Source organism: Phacochoerus africanus, chromosome 2 (assembly GCF_016906955.1).
Source record: "Phacochoerus africanus isolate WHEZ1 chromosome 2, ROS_Pafr_v1, whole genome shotgun sequence".
NCBI lineage: Eukaryota > Metazoa > Chordata > Mammalia > Artiodactyla > Suidae > Phacochoerus > Phacochoerus africanus.
The window spans coordinates 12,520,516-12,539,397 of record NC_062545.1 but is presented as its reverse complement, the minus strand read 5'-3'; the positions used below and the strand labels follow the sequence as shown (position 1 = coordinate 12,539,397).

Below are 18,882 nucleotides of genomic sequence, written 5' to 3'. Positions count from 1 at the left end.
CAGTGGGTTAGGGATCCCAAGTTGCCGTGAGCTGTGGTGTAGGTCGCAGATGCGGCTTGATCCTTCGTGGCTGTGGCTATGGCGTAGGCCCGTGGCTACAGCTCCAATTAGACCCTGAGCCTGGGGACCTCCGTATGCCACGGGTGCAGCCCTAAAAAGACAGACAATAAATAAACAAATAAATAAATAAATAAATCAGAGGCCTGTCTCATGGTCGTCATAATTATAGCTGTGTTACCCAAGGAAAAGTCAGTTTACCTCTCCAAACCAACTTCCTCATTTGTAAAGCCAATATGTTTATAATAATTGCAATCCTGTAGGTCTCATAAATATTTATTAAAATACATGAAAATGCATTGAAAACTAAAAATACTTGAAATGATTATATGTGATATTATATGATTATAGATATAAACACTCCATATCTCATCAACAAAAATTTCATGATAAGCTTTTAGGATAAAGCAGGATTTGTATTTCTTTCAGCAGCCACGATGAAATTAAAGTGCTTAAATTATATTTCCTGGGAAATGCCATACTGACTTTTTATTTTATAAATGTTGGAATAAAATTTTACCCCTGAAGAAATGAATCATCCTTATGGGGAAAAAAAAAAAAAAAAAGACAAGACAAAAGAAATAATTGCCCTAAATTTTTAGCAAGAGTGGATATGTTACAGTCACAACACATGACGAAAATTTAGACATGTTATCATGACAGAGTCCCAGACTCAGCTTCGCTTCACAAAATATCTGCTACATGGCCCTGAACTTTGGTCTGAAATTCCTACCATTCCCTCAAATGGTCTCCTGGGGTCTTTTCTGTACGTTATTATCTAAGATCAGTAAAAAACCTATTAACAAAATATTTATTTGGACAATGCATAGTATTCGGAAAGCTAAATTTTAGCTGAGAGCCAGGATTAAAGGCAAGGAAGAGATTAAGCAAATTTTTCTTTTTTTCTTTTTTTCTTTTTTTTTTTTTTTTTTTTTTGAGGACTGCACTTGGGGCATATGGAAGTTCCCAGGCTAGGGGTCAAATCAGAGCTGTAGCCACCAGCCTTTACCACAGCCACAGCAATGCCAGATCCTTAACCCACTGAGCAAGGCCAGGGATCACACCGGCATTCTCACGGATGCTAGTCAGATTTGTTTCTGCTGAGCCATGACGGGAACTCTGAGAGTAAGCAAATTTCAACAGTGGGAACAATTTGAGAAAATCTGAGTCCAGGAGACCTCAGGGAGCATGCAAGACAAACTAAGAGACAAGGGAATAGCAAGAAAAGGGAGCTACAAACAGAGGCACTGCTAGAGGGTTCTGGCCCCATCCGAACAAGGTAAATCACTTCAGCTCGTACCAAAAAAGCATCTTTGAAAAGGCAAGAGAAAAGCTTACGGTAACCAAAGGGGACAAGTGGAGCGAGGGAGAGGTGGACCGAGGGTTTGGGATGGAAATGTTCAAAATTATGTTGTGATGATGGTTGTACAACTATAACTACGATAAAGTTAATTGATTTTTTTTTTCTACTTTTTACAGCCATTCCCGCAGCATATGGAAGTTCCCAGGCTAGGGGGGTTGAATCCGAGCTGCAGCTGCCGACCTACACCACAGCTCAAGACAACACAAGATCCCCAACCTGCTGAGCGAGGCCAGGGATCAAACCTGCATCCTCATAGATACTGGTCAGGTTAATAACCCACCAAGCCACAATGGGAACTCCCAAAATGCACTGAATTATTAACAAATCCAAAAGCAAAGATGAGAGAGGAAGAAGCGTGGACAGCTATAGAGAGCAAAGGCTCCATCCCCTCCTGACAAGGAGCCAGTGCCACTGCTCCAACCATCCCTTAGGGCTCCCAGTATGACTGGGGGCTCCCACCACCCAACCTTAGGGCTGGTTCTAGAGAAATCCCCCATCAAACTGCAGGCTCTGGCACAGCTTTGCCCCAAATCAGGCTGCACCTGCGCTAGATCCTTGCACCTGTCTTGGGCCAGAAGGGGGCCTGTAGACATTATCCTGTCTCAAGCAGGGTGAGCACTCACACCAGCAGAGGACTCAGACTCTTTCTAAAGGGGAGCAAGGAGTTTAGTCATTGAGTCAACTCCCCTCTGACTGGCAGTACCTCTCCCAAAGCAAATTATTATAAAATCTGTATCACTGCTCAAACTCCCTCCATCCCCCCCCCCCACCACCAGAAGCAGAACTGCATATTATGGAAACAATAAATTATGGGGAATTTCAGTTTCACTATATACATATATATAAAGAATTTGAAACCTAAATTGGTTTGCATGAGAGAATGAAAACAATCTTGAGAACTTTAGTGAGCTGGAGATACATCTAACTCCTGACAACAGGAAGTGGAACCAGCGAACTAGTCAGTTTCAAAAAGATCTCACATGTGGTTTTTTTTTTTTTTTCACTAGGTGAGCGAGAAAAAGCCAAGCCAGCAAGCAGTAAGCATTTTATGAGACAATTTTTTGATAGGGAATTATAACTCGTTATCATAACAAATAGCTGAAGCCTAAGATACTTTTCTCACACAATTTTCTTCCCCTTGAGATGTTGTAGGTAAAGCTGAAAAGTTACTCTAAATTCTGAATTTGCCCCAACATGTGAGTTTTTTTTCTTTTAAATATATATTTTCTTTTTATTTAAAAAGTATTTTTCTTGTACTTTTTTTTACCTTTTTTTTTAGGGCCGCATTCTTGGCATATGGAAGTTTCCAGGCGAGGGGTAGAATCAGAGCTGCAGCTGCTGGTCTACACCACAGCTCATGGCAATGCCAGATCTTCAACCCGCTGAGTGAGGCCAGGGGTCAAACCTCCATCCTCATGGATACTAGTCAGGTTCCTTACCACTGAGCCACAACGGGAACTCCCTTCTTTTACTTTTTAAGATGTTTTTTTAAAAAAATTCACTTGGTCACTAATCACTCAAAAACACACAAAGGAACTGGTTTAAAATACACAAAGGGACCTACTTTCATGTAGGATACTGGCACTAACACCAAGTACAGAGTAATTACTATATTGACTTCTAATTTACACACTAATTTTTAACTCTTGCAATTTACCACCATAGTACATTAAAATTCACCTAAAGTGGTCCATCATTACATGAAACTTCACAAGGATCCTGGTCTTAGGCAAAAATATTCAGTGCTATGCTAGAAAATGGGTCCTGATTTGTGGCATTTATCTGAGTTCCATGGTATAAAACCTCAATCATTGTCGATTTTAAGCTACCAGTACTTTAACCAAGCAACAAAAACGCCTACATGTTTTAGAGCCAAGCCAGCCCCAGCTCACAGAGCTGTTCAGCCTATTTCTGCACAAATACCTTTTCCCCACAAATATCCTTCTTCTTTCCTGGAAAAGTGAATTCAACTTTCTAAAGAGAAGAGGGGGAGAGGGAGGAGGAAGGGAGAATGTAAAAGTGAGGGAGAACAACGTACCAGGGAAGGTTTCTAGCTCAAACCACAGAATAAATGACAACAGTACAGAGAACACGGTTTAACTCGGAAGCAAACCTATTGAGTGTGATATGCATAGGAGGCATCCGAGAGGAAATAGGGTACATAGTATTTAAGGGTCTAGGGACTTGGAGGAAATCTGGAATAAAGGGATAAAATTAGGAATCATCAGTGCACAGAGGGTGCAAGTCTTGAGTTTGGGTAAGATCACCCAGATGTGTAGAGTGTCAAAAGGTCGAAGTAAGAATCGGAAGAAAGACCAATGTGTTTACACAGAAGCATCAGGAAAGGACACTCAAGGAGGCTGAGCAGAACAGCAAAGGAAAATAAAAATATCAGGAGAGAGGTGGTCATGGGGGTGAGGGAGACCTGAGGGGAAAGGCGAGCCCAAACCATCACATACTTCCAGGATAAAAGAGAAAGAAAACGTTACTAGAGACCTTGGCAAAGCAGTTTCAGTGTCAAGTTGGCAAGTCGGGGGTTGGAGAAGGAGAGGAATTGAAGAAGTCAACAAAAGTTTCCTTAAAAAAGACACATGCGGAGTTCCCGTCGTGGCGCAGTGGTTAACGAATCCGACTAGGAACCATGAGGTTGCGGGTTCGGTCCCTGCCCTTGCTCAGTGGGTTAACGATCCGGCGTTGCCGTGAGCTGTGGTGTAGGTTGCAGACGCGGCTCGGATCCCGCGTTGCTGTGGCTCTGGCGTAGGCCAGTGGCTACAGCTCCGATTCGACCCCTAGCCTGGGAACCTCCATATGCCCTGGGAGCGGCCCAAGAAATAGCAACAACAACAACAAAAGACAAAAAAAAAAAAAAAAAACAAAAAACAAAAAACACATGCATCCGCATGTTCATTGCAGCACTATTCACAACAGCCAAGACATGGAAACAACCCAAATGTCCATCAACAGATGATTGGATTAGGAAGATGTGGTGCATATACACAATGGAATACTACTCAGTGATAAAAAAGAACAAAATAATGCCATTTGCAACAACATGGATGGAACTAGAGACTCTCATACTGAGTGAAGTAAGTCAGAAAGACAAAGACAAATACCGTATGATATCACTTATAACTGGAATCTAATATACAGCACAAATGAATATTTCCACAGAAAAGAAAATCATGGACTTGGAGAATAGACTTGTGGCTGCCTGGGAGGAGAGGAAGGGTGTGGGAGGGATTGGGAGTGTGGGGTTATTGGATGCAAACTATTGCTCTTGGAATGGATTTACAATAAGATCCTGCTGAGCAGCATTGAGAACTATGTCTAGATACTTATATCGCAACAGAACAAAGGGAGGGAAAAAATGTATACATGTAAGTGTAACTTGGTCCCCATACTGTACAGTGGAAAAAATAAGTAAAATAAAATTTTAAAAATAAAATAAAATAAAATCAACTATACCCCAAACACATTAAATTTTAAAATTTTGGAAAAAAAAAAAAGTCAGCACAGGATTGAAGACGCGTCTTTCCAGAATCTTGACGGCAAAGAAGAGACGTGGTAGTAAGAAGAGGGCATGGGGCCAAAAGACAGATTGTCACATGCTCTCGTCAGAACCACTGCTCCTCTGCTTACAATTTCTCCTGCAGTAAGTGACAGATACACATGTATTCACTGATAGGGGGATGTTGAAATTGAAAAGCAATTTAATAACATCAAAAGTATCAAAAAGTCTCAACTATATTCATATTCTAACTCACTGAATTCACATTCCTTTCATCTCTTACTTTTTTGATTTTATTTTTAAGGGAATGAAATACACATACACACTTGTTTTCCTACCTACAACTTCCCTTTCCCATTTTCCTCTCATTCACCCCAGGTTACACTAAGCTAAATGTGACATTTGCCATTCCATACAATTTTAGTATTTATAAGCAATATTTAACGATACTATAAACAAAGGCATTAACGGGAATATTTAATGTTAGTATTGTGAGGTTTTTATTGAAGCATAGTTGATTGATAATATATTCATTTCAGGGGTACAGCACATCAATTCAGTTATATGCGTGTGTGTGTGTGTGTGTGTGTGTGTGTGTGTGTGTGTGTGTATACGTGTCTGTGGGGGGGGGTGTACTCTTCAGATTCATTTCCTTTATAGGTTATTACAAAATATGGAGTATAGTTCCCTGTGCTATACAGGTCCTTGCTGATTATCTACTTCTATATAACAGTGAATATATGTTAATCCCAACCTTTTAATTTGTCCATCCCCCCACCCTTTCCCCTTTGTATTTTTGTTTGTTTGTTTGTTTTGTCTTTTTTCATTTTCTACGGCGGCACCCTCGTCATACGGTGGTTCCCAGGGTAGGGGTCTAATCAGAGCTGTTGCTCCAGCCTACACCACAGCCACAGTGATGCAGGATCCGAGCCGCATCTGTTATCTACACCACAGCTCACGGCAACGCCAGATCCTTAACCCACTGAGCGAGGCCAGGGATTGAACCCTCACCCTCATGGTTCCTAGTGGGATTCGTTTCCGCTGTGCCACCACGGGAACTCCCCCAATTTTTTACTTTATATTCTACCTTTCTTAGCATATTTTAAATCTGTTTCGGAGTTTAGGTTTGCAGAGTTGTCAGTGGAAGGATTTCATGTGCGCTCTCCTGCCCTCTCTCCCCTCTCTCTCTCTGCCTCTCCCTCTCTCCCTCTCTCCATCTCTCCTTCCCTTTCCCCTATTATGCCCACGGCTCCATCTTTATCACTTTGGAAGCTGCCTCCACTTGGTGTGGAATCAGTCCCACAATCACGACCTCAGGCAGTCATGGAAAATCTTGCTAATCCAGTTGCTGACCTGGCAGGTGACTGGGTTTTGTTACCATGGCCCTATTCCTCCTTCCCTGGGCCCTCAGGGAGCTTGTGTAATTGTATAACCCTAGACAGCGGTTTGACAACCATTATCGCTTCATCGGTAGCCCCTTTCACAAGTGGGGGAGCCCCACGGACCGCTGTCCTCAGGAAGAGAGCGTAGCCCTCTCACATCCAGTGGGGCATTTCATGGCGCCTTAACCTGGGCCAGGGGGCAAACCACTTCCTGCTCCCAAGGAGGGTGGGTGCCCATCAGGCCCACAGCTTCCGTCTTGCTGCTGCTTTGCCCTTCCGATCTCTAGACATAAGTACAGTGTTTTCCAGCCTAAATGTGCTTTTCTGGTCTCCTATGTTTCTCTTTGTCTCTCATGACTCTCTATTCGCAGCAGAGTGGAGGGACTGCGTGGGCACCTGCAGGGCCATGACTGGATGGAAACCACTCATTTCAGGTACGAGAGTCCATCTCGAAACACGATTTAACTGACAAGTGAGTCCTTTCCCACAGGATCCTCAACACACCACCAAGACGTCTGTCCATTCCTCTCCTGGGACCTTAAATTTTTTTCTATTCTGCACAAATGTCAGGCACTTGAACCACTCCGTCTGTACCTTTGAATGCTCTATTCCCTTCCCCCAGTTTTCATCTGCTTAACGCTTACTCATCCTTTCAGACCGGGTCAAATGCCACCTCCACCGTGAAGCCCTCTCTGACTTTAGAAGGCAGTTAGCTCTCATTACGAATCCCACATTCGTTTAGTGTTACTTATTTGCAATCACTGCAATAATGGACTTAAATTATTTCCCAAGATCTTCACGGTAGGCACTATTTTTGTCTTCCTTTTCACTAATAAGGAAATTCACCTTGGTGTGGTTAAGTAACTTCCCCTCAAATTACACATAACTGGTAGCTGAGCAAGACTAGGACCCAGGTCAAAGGGACTCCTAAACCAATGATTTAAGTCTATGTTACTCTACCTCTTCTGTCTTCTGTATTCCACAATGCTTTGCCAATGCCTCTGAAATGGGATTATAATCTGTTTATAGACCCAAGTGGTTGCAAACATGATACTACCACAATTCATCCAATGGGCCAACCCAGAACATGTGGTTAATCTCTGGCTTTTTCTTCCATCCCACATAGTTACTCAATCACTTCCCCTGTCGATGTTGCTTCTTAAAGTTTATTAAATGTCTTTTAGCAGCTCTGTAGTTGAATGACAATTCTGTTTAGCTTTATTGACTGGTCAAGACTTCAAGAGAGAACTGAGGTTCCTGAACACATCAAGACTTCAAACTCTAGCACATATCCCTATGCCTGACACGTAGAGTGCTCAATACATATTTACCCAAGAAATTAACTGTGTCTTACATCAATTTTCACTTTCTATAATGCCTTAGTAGTGGTACATGGTACCAGTGATGATTTAACAAATATCTGGAAAGCCACCTACTGTTCAGTTGCTCAGAGCTGAAAATGCCTTCCATGAACATCCGCAAAGAAAAACATCATAAAAGTTGCTCCAACACTTCCCTCCCCCGAGAGAGGCACATTGGTAAAGAAAAGTTCCTGGAACCAACTGACACTAAGTTTGAACCCGCCCGGAGAGGTGATCCTTGGTATTTCCTTAAAGGTAAAATGGACTAGTGCTGAACAAATCTCCACTTCAAGCTAAACTACTAGTTCCTCAGAAAACACAGTTGCTTTCTCCAGCATCCTCTTTTAACCATATCCTCCAAACACTAAGAATCTGGAGCCCAAGAAACAGGAATGCCTGGGGCAGAGGAAGGATGCTGGGAGGAGGAACACAAGCTTTCCAAGGAAGTTAACAAGCCCCTAGCCAGGCATCTGTTCCCCAGACAGCTGTTGTATGCTTCTCCACTGGAAGTTCTACTTGGGACAAAAAACATGCAAAACGGCCTCCTGAGTTGGATCTGTCAGGCTTGTCCAGGGCAGCACTGGCACAGCCGACTCAACATAGAGTTATGTTGATATAGCTTCAAAGACAAGCTGCTAAAAGGTCAGCTCTTTTGAGTTGATCCAAAATGTGAACAATAGATTCCTCACTTTGAAGATTCCTGGATATCTCTGCACCCCCGAGATACACACCACCATCACCGAGGTGGGGGGGTGTGCAGGGCATGTTCCCACGGGGGCTGAAATCACGTCTGAGCTGCTCACGGCACACAGGGCACATACACACCAGGCAATACATGCTACTGAACAATGAATGCAGAGCTTTCTTAGAAGCACACACGCCAAGGACCAGGTGGCTGTCAAACGGATGATGGTCCAGGCAACAGGAGATATAACCCACTGACAGCAGCGCCAGAAGAAAATGTCCATTCGCCTTCAGTGAGCATGTCCACATCAGCAGAACCAAATCAAGCCAAGTAAACCACAATTTATACCCAGAGACTTTTGTTTCTGGAAAAAAGTTTTCACTTGACATTTTCTTCCAGGCAATATTTAATGAAGGGAACTTATTTTAAACAATTTTTGAGAAAGCACTGTCATAAAGTTTTGATCTAAGATAGTGCTGACATTTCTTCCCCACTGGAGCCATCTCTGGATGTAAGAAATCTCAGAAGCTTTAGGTATAAGAATTATGTACAGTGTTAAAAAGGGATGATGTGTCACATTCCCTCTGAGCCTTGTCATCATTAAATTAAGGCTGTCTTCCTTCCTTAGCTAAAATGTTGTTAGGAAAATCTGAGACTAGAGAACTTTCTCAATCAAACATTTAAGATTCATGCACCAATCTCTCTTTCTTTCTGTTTAATCTATCTATCTACCTATCTCTATTTATTTTAGTAAGAATGAAAATGAAAGAAAGCTAAGTCAAAATGATTTGTGTATAATTTGTAATCACTAAAGTGTGGCTTATGGAAAGCCTTATAAGAATCAAGAACTACACCAATGGCTGTTTAGTGATTGTACCAAATCTAATCATTATGTTGAAAGCTTCCCAAAAAGCTATGACCCAGATTCTAAAGGTGAGTATGCTAGTGCTTTCTTTCAGGCCACAATTTGGTAAATTATGGCCTTTGTTTATTCTACCACCACTCACTGCACAATTACTCAGGGCCAAGGACCAGAGATTCAACGGCACTCAAGCTCTAACACAGCTTCCAGGGAAACAGAAAAACGAGAACTGAACAAGGATAATGAGGTCTGCAGCCCATTAGAGTAATTGCCCAGAAGTGGGGAGTCAGGGAAGCGCCCCTCCTCCCAGATAAAGACCTGCCCATAAGAGGCTGTGACATGGGGATGCAGGTACAAGCCAGGAAGCTTCGACCACACAGTACAGGCAGGGTTTAGGTGAGGTAACCATAGTCAGGGTGGCCGGGTCACATCACAAAGGGCCTGGCAAGTTATGTTTGAAAGGATAAAGTTTATCTGAAAGCCAGTGTAAGTTATCCCACAGACAGAATCGAGTGGCAAAATCACATCTGCATTAAGGAAAAGTCACCCTGCTGTAGAGCAAGTGGAGACTGGTCTGGGGCAGGTGCAGAGAGAGGCCAAGGGCCGAGTGCACAGAAGGAAAGGCAAGTGTTGTGTCTTGGAGAACTATTTAGGAGGCAAAACAGGCAGAACTTGGTGAGTTAATATTTCTGATTTTGTGTGAAGCTATCGCTTTGAGATTCTGCTGTTTTCCTTTGGAAGAGAGAACATCAGAGGAAGCAAAAGCATACGATCAGATAACAACAACGCAGATTAACGAAAAAGAACAATGCTTTTGTACTACACACATAAGACAATTTCAAATGCTTAGAATCTAGTTTCTTGAACAGTTTTATTAGCACGGTTTCCCATGCCAACTTCGGTGATAACTACCACGTCAGGATCAACAAAGATGCCTTAAAAGTATCACCCTTCCCCCACCAGATGGTGGGCTTCTCACCTTCCTACCCCAGCACCACACAGAGAGTTTAGCGCATGTAGTGCAATAAATGTTAGTTTAGTGGAAATGAAATATAATTCAGGATGTGATTAGGTCAAATGTGTCAAGCCTACCGAAACTACCTAGCATAAAAATAGGTCTCCTGTGCTACACTGTATTTAGAGAACAAATGACAGCAGAAAATTGAACTAATTTTCTAAATGGAAAGATAAAATAGGGTAACCACTGAAAACAGCTGGAAGAAAAGCTTGAGAAAGACATTAAGCAGCACCGCCCAGACACTGATGGCTGTGAGATAAAAATAACAGGTACACAGACACCCAAGGAGAGCTGAGCTGATTGAATCTAGGAGTGAAAGATGCCTCATGAAATGAGAAGGACCCAAAAATAGCCAGAGTTCCCACCAAGAAGAACAGAATCCACTTGTGCCCAAGGGGAAGCAGTTTATACATCATAATGCTAATTTCTCTAGGTTGGAAACTATACGATGATATGTTAGTTCTTTGGTGATCGCATCTGCCGTCTTTGTTCCAAAACCTAAGGTTATAATTTTTTAAGACATGTAGATTTTAACTCATTGCGGGTCATGAGTAAATCACCAAGTCCTACCTATTATTATGGCGGATACATGATAGACTCAGGAGAGGTAATCAATGAACATCAAATGAATATTTCAGCAAAGAATGAATGAAAGAATTTATTAAAGTCCTTAGATGCTCCCTTATTATCCTATTTATTTTTTAATTTTTATTCTTTTCAGTTGTTATTTCCCCAATACAATTGGTTTTCTACTGTAGAGCATGGTGACCCAGTTACACATATATGTACACATTCTATTTCCTCACATTATCCTGCTCCATCATAAGTGATTAGACATAGTGTCCAGTGCTACACAGCAGAATCTCATTGCTAATCCATTCCAAAGGCAATAGTTTGTCCCTTATTATAATAATTTCTTTTTTTCTTTTTTTGATCTTTTTGCTATTTCTTGGGCCGCTCCCGCGGCATATGGAGATTCCCAGGCTAGGGGTCCAATTGGAGCTGTAGCCACCGGCCTACGCCAGAGCCACAGCAACGCGGGGTCCGAGCCGCGTCTGCAACATACACCACAGCTCACAGCAACGCCAGATCGTTAACCCACCGAGCAAGGGCAGGGATCGAACCCACAACCTCATGGTTCCTAGTCGGATTTGTCAACCACTGTGCCACGATGGGAACTCCTATTATATTAATTTCTATCTCCTCTTAAATATAAGATGAACTCTTTCCAGTTGGAAGACTGCCTTTTTTCCCAATGGCGAAAGTGACACAATATAAGAATTAACCCTGGCACCACCTTTCTCAAGGATCCAACCGTCCTAACTCTTTCTTTTCATGTCTTTGTTCCACATAACACATACACGAGTGCTTATACTCACATGCATTTTTTTCTTTTTAATAATTGTCATAAACTTTGGCATCACTGAACTTGAGTCCCCCTGACTGTCTTTACAGATCTGTGATATCCATTTGCTTTTCCCTTGACCACAGGACCCTCTTTAACACCCTTTATGCCACACATTTTTATATCTAATTCTAGCAAAAATCTTCTCTTGCAGCCACATTTATTCTTCACTGTTCCTCTTATTTATCTTCACTGTGATTATTCGCATTTTTATTATCAACACATTCATTCATGTCCAAAGAATCAAATTTTCCTCTTCCTGCAAGTTTTAGATAGTGTATTTCCTAGGTTGCATAAGAGACAATAATTTGCATTTGCATTTTCAGTTTTCTGCAGCCCTGTGTCCCAAAATTTCCTCCATTTTTCATCATTAGCAAGCTTTTCCTCCTCGTGTAGAAGTAACATCAGAATTAAAGTGCTTTGATTGCCTTCTCTCTTTCTGGGACTTGAAATTGTTAACAAGCAGAGAATTAATATGCTGTCCTGCTTTGTCGTAAGGTGGCCCTTCAAGGAGCTGTCTAGTTCCCTCGGTTTCTCCGTCACTATTGTGACAACCTACATTGACATCCATGTTCTAATGTGCAACAGGAAACTATTGTCTTTGTTTCCTACCTGGCAGGAAGCCTATGCTATGTTCTCTCGACATCCCACGTCTGATTCCGCTTCTGGCTCTACTCCAAAAACTCTGTCCTATGCATCCACCACAAGGTCATTAAATTTGCCAAAAGAGGCACACCATCCAATCCCACACTCCCCTACATCCGCATTTATTACAAGTGTCATGTTACTTATATCAGTTTTTCCCTACATAAGTTTCCTCCTCTAACAGAGGAAACTTGCTCAACTGACTTACCTAATTTAGGCAAATGTATGGCTATAAAATTATTTTAATAGGAACCTACAATTTCAGCATAACACTTAGCAGAATTACTCCCATAAAAGTTGCAAGAGAGATTACACTATACCGTAGCTAATTTAAAGAGGAAATAATTTATGTACAGTATGTTAAAATCATGGGGGGGGTTCCTTTAAAAGTAAATAGCTCGGAATCTTAAACAAATGCTTGATAATCATAAGAAACCCTCAAACTCTAATAAAAGTATCATGTAATCTCATTGTGACTAATCAAATGGAGGACAATAAACAGCTAGCCAAACTCAAAGTCAAATTGATTGTTTTTTAATCATTCATCAAACTAATGATTAACATCTAAAATCTGGAGTTTCCAAACTACTTACAAGATCATTGCCATCAGTAGCCATGTGGGATGTCAAATCGGTAGGAACAAAAGCTAGAAAAGAAAAAAGATTTTCAATTAAATGTGGGATTAAATTGTTCATAAAAGTATGTATCCCTTTAACAGGAGGAAAGGCATTTCTATTTGGATTGACGACATTCACAATAAAAGCAACTAAGTACATGGCCTGTAAGCCAAAATACACCAATTGTTACAAACTGAGTTCATAACATAAGCCAGAATTTCATCCGCATGTTTCTCAGTATTCTTTCAAGTCTACAACTAGATGAGTATATTTTTATCTTCTTAATATTGTAGTACCTATACACATGTATCTTTGAAAAGTGAAAATATTTTCCTCTTCATGATGGACAACGCAATATAAGATGTGGAAATATTTGATCCATTACTATTGTTCTGATGGTGTTAACTAAACAATTTCAAACATGTAACTAATCCCTCTGCTTCAGAGGTCCCAACTTTCATATGAAGATGAGCCCCTTTCGATGTATTGCACTTTATAGTGGATTACCTAAAAAGCAAGACACTGTGGTTTCAAGAAAAGGAGATGAAAACAGACAGAAAAAGGGCTCATATTTTCAGACTTTGACAAGCAAGAAACTTGTTAAACATCCACAACCCAACGAAACTCTCCCCAAAGCAGAGAGCCTTTCACCTTTTCCCAGACTTTATTACCAATGGTTCTCAAAATCTGCAAAACGTATATACAACCCTTTTTCATGTCAAAAATGCCATATTTATATTACATAGATATGAATAAAATGTTTACTTGTGAAATTCCAAGAAGAAAAACCACAATAAAAAGACTGACCAATTTAATTACTTAATTTTTAACTTATTTGTTCAAAAAACACACTAAAACATAAATAGAAAATCAAATAAGCTGATGAAAATAACTATAATGTATATTTAACATATAAGAATCATAACATAAGGAGTTCTTACCAGTAAGAAAACAATAAGCAGACTGGGAGATCAAGATGGCAATATAGAAGGATGTGGAGCTCACCTCCTCCCACAAATACATTAAAAATACATGTACAAGTGGAATAATTCTCAAAGAATACCCACTGAATGCTGGCAGAAGATCTCATACAACCAAAGCTGGAAAAAAAAAAAATCACCATATAACTGGGTAGGACAAAAGAGAAAAAAATGAATCAGGACCCTCACCCTGGGAACCCCTTTCACTGGCTAGGAGTCGACAGGGAGCTTCAGAGGCTCAGAGGACAGCAACTGGCTTGCAGCAGACAGGACAGAGAGAGAACTGCACAGAAGATCCTGGCACCTCCCTTCACGCCCCAGCCTGAGATGCATACCTGCTGGAGTATATTAGCAGCTGAACGTTGACACTTAGGCTTCAGCAGACAGACCTAGGGAGACGATTTGGTCTGACTGTGTGAGGACAGTCCCAAGGGCCTCAAGAGTAGTCTGGGCCACAACTGGAGGTGTGTGCAGGACAGATAGGAGCCCTACGGTCAATGCATATGTCAAGGGAGAGCTGTGGCCCCCATCATAGCAGCCCCCTTCTCAGCTTGCTCACAGAGGACAAAGCCCCACATCTACAAGCTCTGGAAGTGCACAAGCATCTGGGGGTTGCCTACACAGAGAGGTGGAGCTGAAATCTGAGCCAATTCCCTGAAGGTACTCGACTTTCATGGATTTATGCCACTGGCAGCTTTGTGAGCACAGGGCCTGAGGGACTTCCGAGCTGATTGCTGGCTTTCCCTCTTCTGAGATGGGGCAGAGGGCAGTTTCAACAATAGTGTACTTAGGGAGCACGCACAGCGGGTGACAGGCCATGACACAGAGTGCATGTTCCAGTGGAGGGATACTCAGCAGCTCTTTTCCCAGTGGGAGGGTTACAGTCCTGCCTACCTCACACTACAGCTTAGGACCAGATCTGGAGCTTCTACTCCAACAACTGTGGAGTAGACCTTGCCTCTGACAGGTGTGTGACAACCACTGACAAAAAGGAGACCCCTTGTCCAATGCCCAGTGCAGGCTTTGGTCACTACAACACCAATCACACCCCTTATCAAGGGGATAATGACCAGCATACCTTGAGGAAAGATGAGGCAGGCATCCAGACCAAAAACAGCCCTCATACCAAAAATATTAGATTTAACAGACTACACTGGAATGATTCCACATAAAAACAGCCCTTCGAGACCATGTTAGATAACTGTTTCTTCTAAATTCATAGAGTTAGAGAAATATAAGGAAAATGAAGATGCAGAGGAACCACACCCAACTAAAAGAACAAGAGAAGTCTCCTGAAAGAACAATGAAACAGACTTCTCCAGTCTACTAAGCCCAGAATTCAAAAAGAAAGTAATAAAAATCCTGAAGGAATTAAGAAAGGCTATTGATAGAAATGCTCTGTCACAGAAACTAGAAACTTATAAAGAGAAGCCAATCAAAATTAGACAGTTCAACTGCCTAGATGAAAATCAAGCCAAAGGCAAAAAACAGAAAACTAAATAACGTGAAGAATAACTAAGTAACCTGGCAGATAGAACAATGGCAATCTCCCAATCAGAACAATAGACAGAAAGATAAATGGGAAAAAAAATGAAAGCAACATACAAGACTTATGAGATAATATAAAGCATTCCAATCTATGCACAATAGGGATCCCAGGAGAAGAAAGAGAAAAGGGCATCCAAAATGTATTTGAAGAGATTATGGCTGAAAACTTACCAAACCTAAAGAAGGAAACATATCCAGATACCAGAAGCACAGAGGGTCCTAAACAAGATGAACCCAAGCAGACCTACACCAAGACGTATTATAATTAAAATGACAAAGGATAAAGATAAAGGGAGGATTGTAAAGGCAGCAAGAGAAAAACAAAGACTTCGTTACAGGGAACCCCCATAAGACCATCAGTTGATTTCTCTACAGAAGCACTGCAGGCCAGAAAGGAGTGGCAAGACATATTCAAAGTCCTGAAGGGAAAAAACCTAGGACACTCTCTCCAGCAAGACTATCATTTAGAACAGGAGAGATCAAGAATTTCTCAGACAAGCAAAAACTAAAAGCATACAACAATATTAAACCTATCCTAAAAGAAATATTGAAAGGTCTTCTCTAAGGAGAAGAGAAGTAAGGCCCTACAGAAAAGGGGAAATCACAATAGGAAAAGCAAGCACATAAGAACATAGATTTAAAAAAAATCAGAACATTTTTGAATGTGATTATAACTACAATGAACAACAAAAGGATAAACATGAATATGTAAAAGAGAACATCAAAATCATAAAATTGGCAGGAGGGGAGTGAGAAAATGTGGTCTTTTTTTAGAACATGTTTGAGCTTATAAGACTAGCAATATAAAGCAACTAGATACAGTAATGGGCTAACATACTTGAAATACACGGTAACCACAAATCAAAAACATACAATAGATTCACAAAAACCAAAAAGAAGAGAAATCATGCATAATACAAAAGAAAACAACAAAAGGAAAAAAACAAAAAGAAAAAAGAGAATAAAGAAGAAAAATAACATCAATTGGAAACAAGGTTTAAAATGTCATTGACTACATACCTATCAATAATTACCTTAAATGTCAATGGACTAAATGCTCCTATCAAAAGACAAAGAGTGGAAGATTGGATAATAAAACAAGAATATACAACACGCTTCCTACAAGAGACCTGTTTTTGGGCAAAGAACACACATAGATTGAAAGTGAGGGGACGGGAAAAGAAAGATATTTCAAGCAAATGGAAATGACAAGAAACTGTGGGTGGCACTACTCATATAAGACAAAATAAACAATGAAGGTAAAAAGAAGGACACTATATAATGATAAAAGGATGAATATAAGAAGAGACTATTATACTCATTAACATATATGCATCGAGTATAGGAGCACCTAGATACATAAAACAAATACTAACAGACATAAAGGCAGCAATTGAGGGGATACCATAACAGTAGGAGATTTTAACACCCCACTGACATCAATGAACAGCTCTTCCAGATAGAAAACCAATAAGGCAAAGAGAAACCCTAAATGACACAGTAGAACAATTAGACTTAGTTGATATCTTCAGGACCTTCCCTCCAAAAAAAAAGAAAAAAACCAGAACACACATTATTTTCAAGCACACATGGAACATTCTCTGGGATAGAGGATATGCTAAGGCACAAAACAAACCTCACCAAATTTAAGAAGGGAGAAACATTTTCAAACATCTTTTCTTTTTTTGTCTTTTTGTCTTTTCTAGGGCCACTCCCGTGGCATATGGAGGTTCCCAGGCTAGGGGTCCAATTGGAGCTGTAGCCACAAGCCTACACCAGAGCCACAGCAACTCGGGATCAGAGCCACATCTGGGACCTACACCACAGCTCACAGCAACACCAGATCCCCAACCCACTGAGGGAGACCAGGGATCGAACCCACAACCTCATGGTTCCTAGTCGGATTCATTAACCACTGAGCCATGACGGGAACTCCTCAAACATCTTTTCTGACCACAATGGCATGAAACTAGAAATCAACCACAGAAAGAGAAACGAAGGGGAAAAAAAAACAATTTACATGGAGACTAAACAACATGCTAGTAAAAAACCAATGATTCAACAATGAAATCAAAGAGGAAATTAAAAAATACCTCAATACAATTGACAATGCAAACACAAACATACAAAATCTATGAGCTGCAACAAAAGCAATCCTAAGAGAAACATTCATAGCAATAAAAAAAAAAGAAAAATCTCAAATAAACAACCTAACCTACCACCTAAAAGAATGAGAAAAAGAACAAACAAAACCTAAAGTCAAAGTGTTCACATAGATAAAAACTAATAATGGGACCCAGAACTCTCAATAATATTTATTATTTTCCAGTAATAAATAATATTCATCCATATGTATGTTTCATAATTAGGAGGGACGCTTCACCTACATCATTAAACAATGCATTTTCAATAAAAAACATTTACCTCCTGTACTGATCAGTATTTGTCAAATTTGTAACATATTCATGTTATTTGTAATAATTTGTAATAATAACTCACTCCAAATGAAATCCTCTATGGCTTAAAGAACCATGTCACCTCAAAATTTTTAAATTAATTTCCCTTAAAATATATATAATTGTTGAAATGCATTATAGATTTATCAATAGAAGTTTTCAAGCACAAAAACATTATATAATTGAATGAAAAATCCATGGAATATTGGAATAAAAATATGAGTTCAGAGGGGAAAAAGGGGAGGAATATAAAATTTAAAACCCCAAGGATTCTTTAAAAAAAAAAACACTTATCAAATTTCTTTTGTGTGTGTGTGTGTGTCTTTTTTGTCTCTATAGGGCCACACCTGCGGCATATGGAGGTTCCCAGGCTAGGGGTCGAATCGGAGCTGCAGCTGCCAGGCTACACCAGAGGCACAGCCTTACCAGATCCAAGCCGTGTCTGGGACCTACACCACAGCTCACGACAACACCAAATCCTCAACCCACTGAGTGAGGCCAGGGATCGAACCCACAACCTCATGGTTCCTAGTCAGATTTGTTTCCACTGTGCCACTATGGGAACTCCTCAAATTTCTATTTTTAATGCATAAGCTATATTTAAAGAGTACTATTATCTTTTCACTATCAAGATTTATAATATGCCAGAAATTACATATTTGCAACAATTTAAACATATGAGAAAAACTCTGGGTGACAATTTAAACTGTGAGGGAATACATAGGGAATTCATATTATTTCATGGATACACAACCAAAAAAAATGTTTTAAAACTATTGCACACACATGGTTTAGGGTCAAACAGATTTCACTCTACCACTTGTTAAATGTGGAAACTTTTGAAAATCATTTAGTTTCCCTAAATAACAAGAGTGTCATCTGTTAAGCAGAAATAAAACAGAAATAAAAAATAACCAACTGATAGAGTTTTGGTGAGAATTAAGTGAAATATCATATGGGAAACACACACATACTCAATAAGAAGTAGCAATTAC

The 18,882-nt window shown here is 40.4% G+C and overlaps 1 protein-coding gene across 3 annotated transcripts in view; it reads right to left on the bottom strand.

The window, feature by feature from the left end:
* Window positions 1-18,882, bottom strand: part of IPCEF1 (interaction protein for cytohesin exchange factors 1) — a 165,003-nt gene that overhangs the window by 76,246 nt on the left and 69,875 nt on the right. For all 3 annotated transcript variants that reach the window (XM_047769880.1, XM_047769879.1, XM_047769881.1), the window contains one exon: window positions 12,880-12,932. In XM_047769880.1, the coding sequence (XP_047625836.1) occupies window positions 12,880-12,903 (24 nt within the window). In that variant the 5' untranslated portion in view covers window positions 12,904-12,932. The remainder of the gene's footprint in view (window positions 1-12,879; window positions 12,933-18,882) is intronic.